At 44.1% G+C, this 16,834-nt stretch overlaps 1 protein-coding gene across 2 annotated transcripts in view; it reads left to right on the top strand.

Moving 5' to 3' along the window:
• cyp27a3 (cytochrome P450 family 27 subfamily A member 3) overlaps window positions 1–16,834 on the top strand; it is a 69,360-nt gene that overhangs the window by 47,113 nt on the left and 5,413 nt on the right. For both annotated transcript variants that reach the window (XM_068034827.1, XM_068034826.1), the window contains 4 exons: window positions 1,500–1,663; window positions 5,912–6,078; window positions 8,880–8,961; window positions 12,401–12,607. In XM_068034827.1, coding sequence (XP_067890928.1) covers window positions 1,500–1,663; window positions 5,912–6,078; window positions 8,880–8,961; window positions 12,401–12,607 — 620 coding nt within the window. The remainder of the gene's footprint in view (window positions 1–1,499; window positions 1,664–5,911; window positions 6,079–8,879; window positions 8,962–12,400; window positions 12,608–16,834) is intronic.

Raw genomic sequence — 16,834 nt, 5'->3', positions numbered from 1 at the left:
AGTTTACTCTCATATTCTAGTTTATCCCTTTTTTTAGTCATCCTTTGCTGGCTTCTAGAAATTTCCCCATCTTCTGGCCTACCACTAACCTTTGCAGCATTGTACACCTTTTCTTTCAATTTGATACCATCCGTAACTTCCTTAGTTAGCCATGGATAGTTCATTCTTCTCGTAGAGTCTTTCTTTCTCAGTGGAATATATCTTTGTTGAGAATTACAAAATACCTCTTTAAATGTCTGCCACAGCCTATCTACCATCTTACCTTTTAACCTATTTGCCCAGTCCACTTTAGCCGACTTTTGCTTCATACCTCTGTAATTGCCTTTATTTAAGTTTCAGACACACGTTTCTTGCCTTCAGACTGAATGTGAAATTCTGTCATGGTACGATCACTCTTGTCTAGAGGATCCTTTACTATGAGATCATTCATTAATCCTATCTCATTACACATTAACAAGTCTAAAATAGTCTATTCCCTGATGATTTCCACAATGTATTGTTCGACAAAACTATCCTGAATACACTCGATGAATTTTCCTCAAGGCTACTTTTGCCAATTTGATTTCTTTGATTAAAATCACCCACGATTTAATCTTTCCTCATAGCTAAAATTCACCATTCCTGGCCACATCCTCCTAAATCTCCCCCTCTCTAGTGTGATCACATCCTTCCTGTAATGTGGTGATCAGAACTGTACGCAGTACTCTAGCTGTGGCCTAACTAGTGTTTTATACAGTTATAGCATAAACTCCCTGATAATAATTGAGAGCTGTCAGGCACAATGGGGTATATTATCTGATTGGTGACAATCATACATGCACTAATGTCTTACTATTGCATTCCTGTATATGTGGCCTGTAGCAAGTATTAACTGGTTAATAGTTAAAATAAATGGGTTAATGATAACCTGAAAACAGGGTGCAGATAGGTTAGAATGGATGTGGTGAGTGGCTGTTGGTAAATATACACCTGACATGATTTCCAGATCTGACTCCCACTGAACTCCTAGATCTGAGAATTCGACTCTCACTGGACCCGAGAGTCTGACTCCCATCGATCTCCTGGACCTGAGGGTCTAACTCACCAGTCTGCTGGACCCGAGGGTCTGACTCCCCCACTGGTCTCCTGGACCTGAGGGTTTGACTCCTATTTGTCTGCTGGATCTGAGGATCTGACTCCCACTGGTCTGCTGGACCCAAGGGTCTGACTCCTATTGGTCTGCTGGATCTGAGGGTCTGACTCATTGGTCTGCTGAATCTGAGGGTCTGACTCACTGGTCTGCTGGACCCAAGGGTCTGACTTCCATTTGTCTGCTGGATCTGAGGATCTGACTCCCACTGGTCTGCTGGACCCAATGGTCTGACTCCCATTGGTCTGCTGGGTCTGAGGTGTCTGACTCATTGGTCTGCTGGGTCTGAGGGTCTGACTCATTGATCTGCTGGATCTGACAGCTTGCCTTTGTGAACCAGGCTTGTGAATTGTATTTCTTTAACTTTCAGCCAAGAAGCTGGTTAACAAGAAAATCAAAGAGATGAATGAGAGTGTGAAGAAAGGCTGTGCAGTGGAAGGCGAGTACCTCACATACCTGCTGACCAGTACCAAGATGACTCCTGTGGACATATATGGCAGTCTGTGTGAGCTGTTACTAGCCGCAGTGGACACTGTAAGAGCAATAACATGTTTAACAGTCAGTGTGTTTGGCCAACCATAATAAACTTGATCCCACTGAGGGGCATACTTACTGAATGAAGCTGTGTATTCCACTCTGGAATCAAGTGCACTGTTGCAAGATAACTTAAGCAATGTGTAGAAAAGCAGAATCTTTTTAAAAGGTGAAAGACTAATATACGTTGGTGTTCAAGGACACCCAAATTCCTCTCTACACGAATCACAGAAAGTTAACTTGCAGGTACGGCAAGTAATTAGGCAGAGAAATGGTATGTTAGCCAAAGGGGTTGGAGTATAAGAGTAAAGAAGCCTTGCTGCAACTATATAGGAATTGATGAGACCACATCTGGAGTAGTGTGTGCAGTTTTGGTCTCCTTACTTAAGGAAGGATATACTTGCCTTAGAGAGGGTGCAACAGAGGTTCACAGGATTGATTCCTGGGTTGAGGGGATTGTCCAGTGAGGAGAGATTGAGTTGAATACAAAGAACAAAGAACAAAGAAAATTACAGCACAGGAACAGGCCCTTCGGCCCTCCAAGCCTACGCCAATCCAGATCCTCTATCTAAACCTGTCGCCTATTTTCTAAGGGTCTGTATCTCTTTACTTCCTGCCCATTCATGTATCTGTCCAGATACATCTTAAAAGATGCTATCGTGCCCGCGTCTACCACCTCCGCTGGCAATGCGTTCCAGGCACCCACCACCCTCTGCGTAAAGAACTTTCCACGCATATCCCCCCTAGACTTTTCCCCTCTCACTTTGAACTCATGTCCCCTTGTAATTGAATCCCCCACTCTGGGGAAAAAGCTTCTTGCTATCCACCCTGTCTATACCTCTCATGATTTTGTACACCTCAATCAGGTCCCCCCTCAACCTCCGTCTTTCTAATGAAAATAATCCTAATCTACTCAACCTCTCTTCATAGCTAGCGCCCTCCATACCAGGCAACATCCTGGTGAACCTCCTCTGCACCCTCTCCAAAGCATCCACATCCTTTTGGTAATGTGGCGACCAGAACTGCACGCAGTATTCCAAATGTGGCTGAACCAAAGTCCTATACAACTGTAACATGACCTGCCAACTCTTGTACTCAATACCCCGTCCAATGAAGGAAAGCATGCCGTATGCCTTCTTGACCACTCTATTGACCTGTGTTGCCACCTTCAGGGAACAATGGACCTGAACACCCAAATCTCTCTGTACATCAATTTTCCCCAGGACTTTTCCATTTACTGTATAGTTCACTCTTGAATTGGATCTTCCAAAATGCATCACCTCGCATTTGCCCTGATTGAACTCCATCTGCCATTTCTCTGCCCAACTCTCCAGTCTATCTATATTCTGCTGTATTCTCTGACAGTCCCCTTCACTATCTGCTACTCCACCAATCTTAGTGTCGTCTGCAAACTTGCTAATCAGACCACCTATACTTTCCTCCAAATCATTTATGTATATCACAAACAACAGTCCCATATTCTCTGGAGTTTTAGAAGAATGAGAAGTGATCTAATTGAAAGTATAAAATTCTTAGAGGAATTGATAGGGTAGATGCTGAGAGACTGTTTCCCCGTGCTGAAGAGTCCAGAACTAGGATCATCTCAGGATAGGATAAGGAGTCGGCCATTTAGGACTGAGGTGAGGAGAAATGTCTTCACTCAGAGGCTTGTGAATCTTTGGAAATCTCTACCCCAAAAGACGGTGGATGTTTGGTCATTGAATAGATTCAAGACTGAAATCAGTAGATTTTTAGAGGCTAAGGGATAGGACGGGCAGGTGGAGTTGATGTAGAAGGTCAATCATGATCTTAATGAATGGTGGAGCAGGCTCAAGGGGCTGTATGGCATACTCCTGCTCCTATGATGATATTGGTTCTACTGATGTATAGCATAGAGAGGTATGATTATGCTGCTCGCGATATTCTATAGGCCTCCAAATAGTGAGAGAAAGAGAGATAGAGGAGCAAATCTGCAGGGAAATCACAGAGATGTGCAGGTACTATAGAGCGGTGAGTTCTGATGAAGGATCATCGACCTGAAACGTCAACTCTGCTTCTGCCTCCACAGATGCTGCCAGACCTGCTGAGTATTTCCAGCATTTTCTGTTTTTATTCCTTTAGAGTGGTGATATTGGGAGGACTTTAATTACCCAAGTATTGATTGGGATAACGTTGGAGTAAGTGGAAAGGAGGGGGAGGAATTTCTGAAATGTGTTCAGGAGAACTTCCATGGTCAGGATGTCCTTGGTTCAACTAGGAAGGAGGCATTGCTGAATCTGGTGCTGGGGAATGAGGTGAGCCAAGAGGACCAAGTATCTGTGGGGGAGCACTTGGGTAAGAGTGATTATTGTATCATAAGGTTTGGACTAGTAATGGTGAAGAGCAAGGAACAATCTAAAGGAAAACTTCTAAATTGGAAGAGGGCTGACTTCAATGAGATGAGTCGGGATCTTGCCGGGATAAAATGGAATCAAAGACAGGAAAAACTATAACGGAACAATGGGTGTTCTTTAATGAGGAGATGTTTTAGGTACAGGCTACGTACATTACAAAAAGGTGAAAGGTAGGGGAACCAAAGCCAGGGCTCCTTGGATGACAAGGGACTTAGAGAATATAATGAAACAAAAAAAGAGGGTGTATGACGCATGTCATTTGAATTCCTCAAGCAAGAACCTGGCCAAATACAATAAATTGAGAGGGGAAGTGAAGAGGAAAATAAGACTGGCAAAGAAAGACTAGAACGACAGGTAACATAAAAGGGAACCCAAAAATCTTTTACTGGCATGTACATAGTAAGTGGGTAGTAAGAGGTGGAGTGGGTCCTATTAGGGATAAAGAAGGTAAGAAATGCTTAGAGGGGCAGGGCAAGGCTACACTACTTTGTTTTGATGTTTACAAAGGAAGAAGATGCTGACAAAATATGGGTAGAAGTGGAGATAGTAGAGTTATAGATGGGGTAGAAATTGATAAGAAGGATGTACTGGAAATGCTAGCTATCCTTAGAATGGGTGTCTCCTGGTCCGGATGGCTTGCATCCCAGGTCTAAAGGAAGTGGTGGTGCAAGGGCTTGCAATGATCTTCTAGTCTTCCCTGGATACAGAGAAGGTGCCAGAGGATTGGAGAGTGGCAATTGTGATACTCTTATTCAAGAAAGGGTGCAAGGACAGTCCTAGAAACTACAGGCCAGTTAGTTTAACATCAGTGGTGGGTAAGGCTTAAGAAGCAAATAATCGGGGAAAATATCAACAGGCATGGAGAAGTGTAGAGTTAATTAAGGAGTGCCAGCAAGGATTTGTAAAAGGCAGTAATAAAAACAGAAAATGCTGGAAATTCTCAGCAGATCTGGCAGCATCTGTGGAGGTGGAAACAGAGTTAATGTTTCAGGTCTGTGACAATCCTCAGAGCAGACCTGAAATGTTAACTCTTTTTCAATCTTCACAGATGCTGCCAGACCTGCTGAGTATTTCCTGCATTTTCTGTTTTTATGTCAGATTTCCAGCACCCACAGTATTTTGCTTTTGTAAAAGGCTGATTGTGCTTGAGTAATCTAATAGAATTTTTTGGTGAAGTAGCAGAGAAAGTTGATCATGAGAATGCAGTGGATGATGTGTAAATGCATTTTAAGAAAGCGTTTGACAGAAGTACCACATAAAAGATTGGTTAACAAAATTGGGATAGAGGTTTACAAGATTATGACCGGTTTAGATAAGGTAGACAAAGAAAAGCTGCTCCCATTAGCTGATGGTACAAAGTCTAGGGGACACAGATTAAAGGTTTTGGGCAAGCGATGCAGGGGGTTATGAGGAAGAAGGTTTTTACGCAGTGAGTGGTAATGACCTGGAACCTGCTACCTATGAGGGTGGTGGAAGCAGAGACGATGAATGATTTCTAAAGGAAATTGGATGGGCATTTGAGAGAAATAAGCTTGCAGGGCTACAGGGACTGAGCGGAAGAATGGAACTGATTCGCTTGCTCTACAGAGAGCCAGCATGGACCCGATGGGCCAAATGGCCGCCTCCTGTGCCATAATGACTCTATGACTCCAGGATTCTCTGATATTGCTAAATATGACATAGTATTCTCCTCGACTGATTATAGTACAGGACTCCCCCTACAGGTATATAACAGAGGATTCCCCTCTGTTCCCTGTAGATAGCATAAGGTTCAGCTCTAGTCTATTGTGTATAGCACAGGATGTCCCTCTAACTATGCTGGTAGACAGCGAAGGAAATTGCTCCTCTCTTTCAGACCTCCAACACGACCTCTTGGATCCTGTACAATTTAGCTAAGGAGCCATCCATTCAGCAGCAGCTCTATGAAGAAGTGAACAGTGTTTGCCCTGGAGACCAAATCCCAACAGCGAAGGATTTTGCCAGCATGCCTCTGTTAAAAGCAGTCGCCAAGGAGACTCTTCGGTAGAGCATGGGTTTACACCCTCTTTTTCCAGCTATTTTCCTCTTGTTGTCTTTTCCCTCTTCTCTGGAGTTATTGACCCCAAAATTCCTGCGTTGGGAGGGGGTGGAGAGGGGAGTCAAACCCAGTTTGCCAGGATTTCTCTCTTATTAGGAACATAAAATAAACATAGGAACAGGAGACCATTCAGCCCCTTGAGCCTGTTCCGCCATTCAGTGAGGTAATGGCTGATCTGTGACGTAATTCCATGTACCCACCTTTGCCCCTTATCCCTTAATACTGCTGGATAACAAAAATCTATTAATCTCATCTAAAATTAACAATTGATCCAGCATCAATTACCATTTGCAGAATTGAGTTCCAAACTTCTATCACCCTTTACCTGTAGACGTGTTTCCTAATTTCACTCCTGAAAGATCTGGCTCCAATTTTTAGACTATGTCCCCTGGTGCTAGACTCCCCAACAAGCAGAAATAGTTTCTCTCTATCTACCCCATCAGTTCCTGTTAATATATTGCAAACTTGGATCAAATCACTCCTTCATCTTCTAAATTCCAACCCTAGTTTAGTAACCTCTTCTCGTAATTTAACCCTTGATGGGTTAAATGCTAATAAATCTACACTGCACTCCCACCAATATATTCTTCCTAAGGTGTGGTGCCAGAACTGTTCACTGTACTCCATCTGTGGGCTAACCAGGGCTCTGTACATCTGAAGTATGACTTCTACCCCCTTGTATTCTAGACTTCTAGATATAAAGGCCAGCGTTCCATTAGTCGTTTTGAAGATTTTTGCACCTGTTCATGACATTTTAATGATCTATTTACCTGGACCTCAACTGTTTCCAGCTTTTCACCATTTAGAAAGTACCCTGTTTTGTCCTTTTTATGTCCAAAGTGGATGACCTCACATATGTCTACATTGAATTCCATTTGCCACAGTTTTGCCCATTCACTTAATCTATCAATATCGCTTTGCAGTTTTATGCTTCCATTTGCACTGCTTACAATGCCAGCTGTCTTTGTGTCATCTGCAAATTTGGATATGTGGCTTTCTATCCCATCATCTAAGTCATTAATGAATACAGTTGAGACCCCAACACAGATGCTTGCAGGACACCACTAGTCATGGTCATATCCTGCCAACTAGAGTACCTGTCCATTATCCCTACTCTCTGTCGCCTGCCGCTCATCCAATTTCCTAACCAGGTCAATAATTTGCCTTCAATTCCATGGCTTCAACTTTAGCTAACAGTCTCTAATGGCAGACTTTATCAAATGCCTTCTGGAAGTCCATATAAATAAAGTAACATTCCCCTCTCCATTACTTTCGTCATCTCTTCGAAAAGTTGTGGTGAAGAGCAAAACTAAAAGGACATCAATATAAGATAGTCACCAAGAAATCCCACAGGGAATTCAGAAGAATTCAGAGAGTGATGAGAATGTGGAACTCACTACTATAGGGAATGGTTGAAGCAAATAGTATAGATGCATGTAAGGGGAGGCTAGAAAACAAGACAAGCATATGAGGGAGAACTTTTTTTAAAGTTTATTCATTCACAGGATGTGGGCATCACTGGCAAGGCCAGCATTTATTGCCCAACCAAAGTATCTTGCTGGGCCATTTCAGAGGGCAGTCACATTGCTGGGGTTTGAAGTCACATATAGACCAGACCTGGTAAGAACAGTAAATTTCCCTCCCTGAAGGACATTAGTGAACTAGTTGGGTTTTTAAAACAATCCAGTAGTTTCCTAGTCATCATTAGTAATACTAGATTTTTATTCCAGATTTATTTATCTGAATTTAAATTTCCCAACTGCTGGTGGTGGGATTTGAACTCATATCCCTAGATTACTAGTCCAATAACATAAAAACTATTTTACCAAACATACCCACTGTGCCATTGCCCATAGGCCACCACAAAGTTTAAATAGAGCTAAAGCGAAGACACACTGTGATAAATCATAAACCAGTATTAAGGGGAAAACAATCTTGGTGTTTTAGAATCCTGCACATTTTAGGAAGAAGCAGAAAAGTCAGAAGGAACCAAGAGTTTTGAGGTCCTGGGAAAGTCCAAGTTAAAGGTAGGAGAGAGAGTGGTTCAGTTTTGATTTGAAGACAGTGACAATGCAGGGGGAAGAACTTAGTTTGGTGCCGTTTGTGACCAACTCCTCTTGCCCAGCCTTGGATGCAGAAGATTAAAATAGGGATGAGGAAGACCATTCAGCCCATCTTAATTCATCCATCCCTCCAGAGATATTCCAACATCCCCTCCCTGCTGTAGCACCCAATTGTTACCTAAAATATTTCAGGCTTTTAACTGCCACAACCCTTTCTAGAGGTATATTCTATGTATTGGTCTCACCTCCTGGGGTTATTTTGACTTTATGGCAGTAAGTGTAAACCAAGTGATATTGAATCCAATGCCTGTTGTACATTACTCTGTTGAAGTCATTGAAGGTAAAAAGCAGGACGGATTTATAATGGGCATCGGAAATGATATCACCCAGAAAGTCAAATCTGCCCCCTTTTGTGTGAATAATTTCCTGATTATTTGTTTTAAAATTACACTTTGCCTGTATGAAGCTGTGCCCTTTAGTTCCACTCCCGAATTTCATTTACTTTTTCCATACCCTTAACAGTCTTTTATATATCTCTATAAGATCAACTGTCAGATACTTCTTCCCAGGGCCCAAGTTTCACCAGTTCTTTTCGCATTATTCACCCCCTCTTAACCTATTCTCAAAATGAAATGTGTGCATGTGTTGACTCGAACGGTAATGAACCCTTTCCTCTCTTGTAGGCTGTATCCTGTTGTACCTGGCAATGCTCGGGTCATAGTGGAGAAGGAAGTGGTGGCTGGAGGATATTACTTCCCTAAAAACGTTAGTATTGGTTAAGAAGCTACAAGAAAATGCCTTAGTAGAAAGTCTACCCTTAATCTTTGAGTTCACATCCTCCCCACCAGTCCACCTGCATTATTTCCAATTCTATCTCAAAGGGTCCTGCATTACTCAGGCACCAGGTTTTAGGTACTCAGGCAATCGCACTGCCTGGGGGGGGGGGGGGGGCGGGGGGGGCGATCTCAGACCCTCTCTCAGGGAGCTGTCTGTGCAAAGACCGTAATCTGTCAGTCCCTCTCTCAGGCAGATATCTGTACACAGACTGTAATCTCTCTGTCCCTCCCTCAGGGAGATATCTGTACAAAGGCTGAGGGGTCTCAGTCCCTCTGTCAGGGAGATACCTGTACAAAGAAAAGGGGTCTCAGTCCCTCCCTCAGGGACATATCTGTACACAGACTGTAATCTCTCAGTCCCTCCCTCAGGGAGATATCTGTATTCAGACAGTAATCTCTCAGTCCCTCTCTCAGGAAGATACCTGTACAAAGAAAAGGGGTCTCAGTCCCTCCCACAGGGAGATACCTGTACAAAGAAAAGGGGTCTCAGTCCCTCCCTCAGGGACATATCTGTACACAGACTGTAATCTCTCAGTCCCTCCCGCAGGGAGATATCTGTACACAGACTGTAATCTCTCTGTCCCTCCCTCAGGGAGATATCTGTACACAGACTGTAATCTCCCAGTCCCTCCCGCAGGGAGATATCTGTACACAGACTGTAATCTCTCTGTCCCTCCCTCAGGGAGATATCTGTACAAAGACTGGCGACTCTCAATCCCTCTCTCAGGGACATATCTGTACACAGACTGTAATCTCTCAGTCCCTCCCTCAGGGAGATATCTGTACAAAGACTGGCGACTCTCAATCCCTCTCTCAGGGAGAGATCTGTACACAGACTGTAATCTCTCAGTCCCTCCCGCAGGGAGATATCTGTACACAGACTGTAATCTCTCAGTCCCTCCCGCAGGGAGATATCTGTACACAGACTGTAATCTCTCAGTCCCTCCCGCAGGGAGATATCTGTTCACAGACTGTAATCTCTCAGTCCCTCCCTCAGGGAGATATCTGTACACAGACAGTAATCTCTCAGTCCCTCCCTCAGGGAGATATCTGTACACAGATTGTAATCTCTCAGTCCCTCCCACAGGGAGATATCTGGACACAGACTGTAATCTCTCTGTCCCTCCCTCAGGGAGATATCTGTACAAAGGCTGAGGGGTCTCAGTCCCTCCCGCAGGGAGCTTTCTGTACACAGACTGTAATCTCTCAGTCCCTCCCTCAGGCAGATATCTGTACAAAGGCTGAGGGGTCTCAGTCCCTCTGTCAGGGAGATATCTGTACACAGACTGTAATCTCTCAGTCCCACTCTCAGGGAGCTATCTGTACACAGCCTGTAATCTCTCAGTCCCTCCCTCAGGGAGATATCTGTACACAGACTGTAATCTCTCAGTCCCTCCCGCAGGGAGATATCTGTACACAGACTGTAATCTCTCTGTCCCTCTCTCAGGGAGATATCTGTACACAGACTGTAATCTCTCAGTCCCTCCCGCAGGGAGACATCTGTACACAGCCTGTAATCTCTCAGTCCCTCTCTCAGGAAGATATCTGTACACAGACTGTAATCTCTCAGTCCCTCTCTCAGGAAGATATCTGTACACAGACTGTAATCTCTCAGTCCCTCTCTCAGGAAGATATCTGTACACAGACTGTAATCTCTCAGTCCCTCTCTCAGTCCCTCCCTGAGGGAGATATCTATACAAAGACTGGCAACTCTCAGTCCTTCTCTCAGGGAGATATCTGTACACAGACTAGGGGTCTCCCACTTCTTGGCATTGGAACTAACTGCACCTAGTGACAGTTTTCAGTTCCTCCCTTATTGAGCAATCTGTTTAGTAACTGATGTCTTTTCATCACCTGGTGCCGAGGCAGACATCTTCGAAGAAAATCTTCCTTCTCCAATGGGTGAAGAATGTCTTTCCTTCTTAATGGTCCAATCATTATGTCAGTAGAAAGGAACTCTTCCCCTCTCTGCAAAATGATTACAGTTCTGGAGTATAAAACATTGTAAAGAAAAATGATGGCAGTGAATCACAGGCACAATACTGACAAGTGCTTTAACACTTCTAGAATAAACCTCATTTTTCAAACTGTAAGAAATTAATTAAATTAGACTATTGTCTTTTAAGCCACATCACAATCCTAATTAAAAGTGCAAGTTGCCTTAATTATTCCCCATTTCATGCCCTGATTTCCATTTAATCTGTAACTATGGGAGATTGACTGACATGTGCACCATGTTATAATGAAAAAAGTGATTGGCTGTCATGGATGTTATTTTCATAATGGGGGGGGGGGACAAGCTCTTAGCTGCATCTGCCGAGGGCGGCACAGTGGCGCAGTGGTTAGCATCGCAGCCTCACAGCTCCAGCGACCCGGGTTCAATTCTGGGTACTGCCTGTGTGGAGTTTGCAAGTTCTCCCTGTGTCTGCGTGGGTTTCCTCCGGGTGCTCTGGTTTCCTCCCACAGTCAAAAGACTTGCAGGTTGATAGTTAAATTGGCCATTATAAATTGCCCCTAGTATAGGTAGGTGGTAGGGAAATATAGGGACAGGTGAGGATGTGGTAGGAATATGGGATTAGTGTAGGATTAGTATAAATGGGTGGTTAATGGTCGGCACAGACTCGGTGGGCCGAAGGGCCTGTTTCAGTGCTGTATCTCTAAATCTAAATATAAAAAAAATGTCAGCAGGAAACATACACACTTGTACCTGAATGTAACGTCATAACCTCGGTTTGTGTAGTTTGCTAAAACAGGAGCCCAATTCATAACCATCCCCTTCCAAAAATCTTATTGCTATCGTCACTGAAAAGGAAAGGACTTGAATTTATATAGCATCTTTCATGACCTCAGGACATCCCAAAGTGCTTCACAGCTTATGAAGGTTGTAGGTTCAAGTCCCACTCCAGAGACTTATACACATAATCCAGGTTGACGCTCCCAGTGCTGTACTGAGGGAGTGCTGCACTGTCGGAGGTGATACATTGTTGGAGATAATGTCTTTTTGGATGAGACGTTGAACTGTGGGTGGGTGTAAAAGACCCCTTGGCCACTATTTTGAAGAGGAGCAGGGGAATGCTCTGCCCATGTCCTAACCTAGACCAACATCATTTGAAAACAGATTATCAGACCATTGCTGTTTCTGGGAGCTTGCTGTGCACAGTTTAGTTGCCATGTTTCCTACATTACAACAGTGACTACACTTCAAAAATACATCTTTGCCTGGAAAGTGCTTTGGATGTCCTGGGGCTCTGGAAATATAAAACCTTTAAAATATTGCAGTGAACACATGGCGATGTCAAACCTAAAACTTTAGTTTCTCTCTCTCTGCTTCATGTAAGATGCACTAATTCTCACTCCCTCCACTCCAGACCCTCTTCCACCTGTGCCACTATGCTGTGTCTCAGGAGGACAGCGAGTTCACTCAGCCAAGAAGCTTCCAGCCGCACCGCTGGCTCCGCGGCGAGGGAGGGGAGAAGAAGCACCACCCGTTTGCTTCCATCCCATTCGGGTTCGGCACCCGCACCTGCCTGGGGAAGCGGGTAGCGGAGTTGGAAATGTACAGTGTGATCTCGCGGGTAAGTTTTTTAAAAATTCATTCATGGGATGTGGGTGTCACAGGCTAGTCCAGCATTTATTGCCCATCCCTAATTGCCCTTGAGAAGGTGATGGTGAGCTGCCTTCTTGAACCGCTGCAGTCTATGGTGTAAGTACACCCACAGTGCTGTTAGGAAGGGAGTTCCAGGATTTTGACCCAGCCACAGTGAAGGAACGGCAATATAGTTCCAAGTCAGGATGGTGTGTGGCTTAGAGGGGAACTTGCAGGTGGTGGTTTTCCCATGCATCTGCTGCCCTTGTCCATCCAGGTGGTAGAGGTCGTGGGTTTGGAAGGTGCTGTCTAAGGAGCCTTGGTGTGTTGCTGCAGTGCATCTTGTAGATGGTACACACTGCTGCCACTGTGCGTCAGTGGTGGGCGGAGTGAATGTTGAAGGTGGTGGATGGGATGCCAATCAAGCGAGCTGCTTTGTCCTGGATGGTGATGAGCTTCGAGTGTTGTTGGAGCTGCACCAATCCAGGCAAGTGGAGAGTATTCCATCACACTCCTGACTTGCGCCTTGTAGATGGTGGACAGGCTTTGCAGGGACAGAAGGTAACTTACTCACAACAGAATTCCTAGCCTCTGACCTGTTCTTGTAGCCACACTATTTATGTGGCTGGTCCAGTTCAGTTTCTGGTCAGTGGTAATCCACAGGATGGTGAGCAAGCAAAAAAAGTACATCCAGCCCATCACCACAATGATACTAGGGCCTAAGGGGTTAAATTAGGAGGGCAGGTTGCAGAGACTAGGCTTGAGTGAGAAGATTAAGGGGTAATCTAATTGAGGTGTTTGAAAGAGTTGACAGGTAGATAGAGGGAAACTATTTCCTCTGATTAGGCAAGTCCAGAACAAGGGGGTTAATCTTAAAATTAAGCCAGGCCATTCAGGGGTGATGTTAGGAAGCACTTCTTCAGAGACAGGGTAGTGGAAATCTGGAGCTCTCTCCCCCATAAAGCTGTTGAGACTGGGTGGTCAATTGAAAACTACAAAACTGAGTTTGACTGATTTTGTTCGGCAAGGGTATTATGGGTTTTGAATTCAAGGTGGGTCGTTGGGATTAAGATACAGATCAGCCATGATCTAACTGAATGGCAGAGCCAGTTTGAGGGGCTGAATGGCCTCCTCTTGTTCCTATGTAGGATGAGCAAAACCAGCCACAATTTTTCTCCTGCTCCTTCTGAAGGTTTCTTCGGGTTCTAACTTGGGTGCATTTCCCAAGGGCCACATTTCCTCCAGGAGATTGTTTTTTTCCCTCCCCCTCTCATGTTGATGGACTGATTAACCACAGAGACCATCATAACCAAGCCCCGATCCTATCCTTAACCGGTGAGCACAGACACACAGACAGAAACACGCAGACATAAATATGCAGACACACATGCATAGTCTCACACAGACACCATCACACTGTCACAGACAGACAGACATATGGACATACGAAATAAAAACAAGAAATGCTGGAAATACTCAGCAGGTCTGGCAGCATCTGTGGAGAGAGAAGCAGAGTTAACGTTTCAGATCAGTGACCCTTCATCAGCCCTGACCTGAGACGTTAACTCTGCTTCTCTCTCCACAGATGCTGGCAGACCCCCTGCTGAGTATTTCCAACATTTCTTGTTTTTATTTCAGATTTCCAGCATCTGCAGTATTTTGCTTTTATATGAACATACGAATTAGGAGCAGAAGTAGGCCATTTGGCCCCTCTAGCCTGCTCCGTCATTCAATAAGATTATGGCTGATCTGTTTGTGTCTCGAATTCCACACTCCCATCTCCCCCGATACCCCTGGATTCCCTTGCTTATACAGAATCTATCTACCTCAGCCTCAAAAATATTCAATGACCCCGCCTCCACTATCTTCTGAGGCAGAGTTCAAAAGTCACACAACCTTCTGAGAGAAAAAAATTTCTCCTCATCTCTTTCCTAAAAGAGCGACTCCTAATTTTAAAACAGTGCCCCCTGGTTCTGGACTCCCCCACATCCACCTGGTCAAGAACGTTCAGGATCTTACACATGTACATAAACATACATACACTCACACACACACAGATATTGTTCTGAAGTTGGGGGTCCTGGCAGGGGCTTGGAAGGTTGGGGGAGGACCCCATCTTGGCCCTCTGTCAGACCCTCGTTGAAATTCCAAGGCAGGCAGGCAATTAACTGAGCAGTGTAAGGATGCCGTCCCTTTAAGGGACGAGCTCCTCCCACCAAGAACTGCTGGCCAACCTGGTGGTGTGTCCCCAGGCGGCAGGCCCCGCCACCTTCCATTAAATTGAGGCGGAGGTAGGAAGAGGCCCTTAAGTGACCCTTAATTGGCCACTTCAGGGCCTCAATTGGCCTGGGGCAGGAAGGTTGTCCTCAGCCTTCCCTGCCCCGGACTAAATTGGAAGGCATCGGGAAGACGACGGGCCCCCCCGCCTCCACTCACATCCTGAGGAGGCCCATAGTCTCTCTCTCTCTCCCTCTCTCACACTCAGACACAGACACACACACTGATACTAACAACGACACAGAAGGATGACATTAGTACAATAGAGAGAGGTGACCTTAGTTCTAAAGATCAAGATATAGAATCGGTTTGGGTAGAGATAAGAAATAGTAAAGGTAAGAAGTCACTTGTTGGAGTAGTTTATAGGTCACCTAACAGTAACTACACTGTAGGACAGGGTACACAGGAAGAAATAATGGGGGGGTTGTAAGAAAGGTACGGCAATAATCATAGGTGATTTTAATCTAAACATGGATTGGACAAATCAGATCAGCAAAAGTATCCTGGAAGATGAGTTTATAGAGTGTTTTCGGGACAATTTCTTAGAGCAGCACGTCTAGAGTCAACCAGAGAGCAGGTTATTCTAGACTAGTGTGCAATGAGGCAGAATTAATTAGTGATCTCATAATAAAGGAGCCTCTAGGTAGCAGTGATCATAACATAATTGAATTTTGCATTCAGTTTGAAGGATAGAACATTGGGTCTAAGACTAGTGTTTTAAATTTAAATAAAGGCAATTACAAGGGTATGAAGACTGAGCTGGCTAAAGTGAACTGGGAAATTAGGTTAAGGGGTAGGTCAGTAGAAGTGCACTGGCAGACATTAGAGGATATATTTCATAAGGCTCAGCAAACATATGTTCCAGTGAGAAAGAAAGACTTGAGGAGACGGATGTACCATCCGTGGCTAAGGTAGTTAAAGTATCAAATTGAAAGAAAGAGCGTACAATTCTGCAAAGATTAGTGGTAGGTCATGAGATTGGACAGAATTTAAAAGCCAGCAAAGCATGACTAAATAAAAGGAGGGAGAAATTAAAGTATGAGAGAAAGCTATTTAGAAATATAAAAACAGATAAGAGTTTCTACAGGTATTCAAAAGGGCAAAATAACAAAAGTAAACATGGGTCCTCTAGGGAGAGAGTCTGGGAAATTAATAATGGGAAATAAGGAAATGGCGGAAGCATTGAACAGATATTTTGTGTCTGTCTTCACTGTAGAGGACACAAATAACATCCCAGAAATACTTGTAATCAAGAGGTGAAAGGGAAGGATGAACTTAAAACAATTACAATCATCAAGGAAAGGGTACTGAGAAAACCGTTAGAACTAAAGGCTGATAAGTGCCCAGAACCTAATAGACTTTATCCTAGGGTCTTAAAATAAGTAGCTGCTGGGATAGTAGATGGTTGTGGTTTTCCAAAATTCCCTAGATTCTGGAAAGGTCCCATCAGATGGAAAAGTAGTGAATGTAACTCCTTTATTCAAGAAAGGAGGGAGACAGAAAGCAGGAAGCTACAGGCCAGTTAGCCTAACTTCTGTCATAGGGAAAATGCTAGAATCTATTATTAAGGAGGTTATCAGCGGGACACTTAGAAAGTCTTAATGCAATAAGGCTGAGTCAGCATGGTTTTGTGAAAGGGAAATCATGTTTGACTAATTTATTAAAGTCCTTTGAGGAAGTAACAAGCAACGTGGATAAAGGGGAACCTGTAGATGTGGTGTACTTGGATTTCCAAAAGGCATTTGATAAAGTTACTACACAAAATAAGAGCTCATGGAGTAGGGGGTAACATATTAGCATGGCAGAGAATTGGTTAGCTAACAGGAAGCAGAGAGTAGGGATAAATGGGTTATTTTCTGCTTGGCAAGCTGTAACTATTGGTGTGCCACAGGAATCAGTGCTGGGGCTTCAACTATTTACAGTCTATATAAATGATTTG

Source organism: Heterodontus francisci, chromosome 7 (assembly GCF_036365525.1).
Source record: "Heterodontus francisci isolate sHetFra1 chromosome 7, sHetFra1.hap1, whole genome shotgun sequence".
NCBI lineage: Eukaryota > Metazoa > Chordata > Chondrichthyes > Heterodontiformes > Heterodontidae > Heterodontus > Heterodontus francisci.
This window is presented reverse-complemented; position numbering and strand designations above follow the sequence as displayed.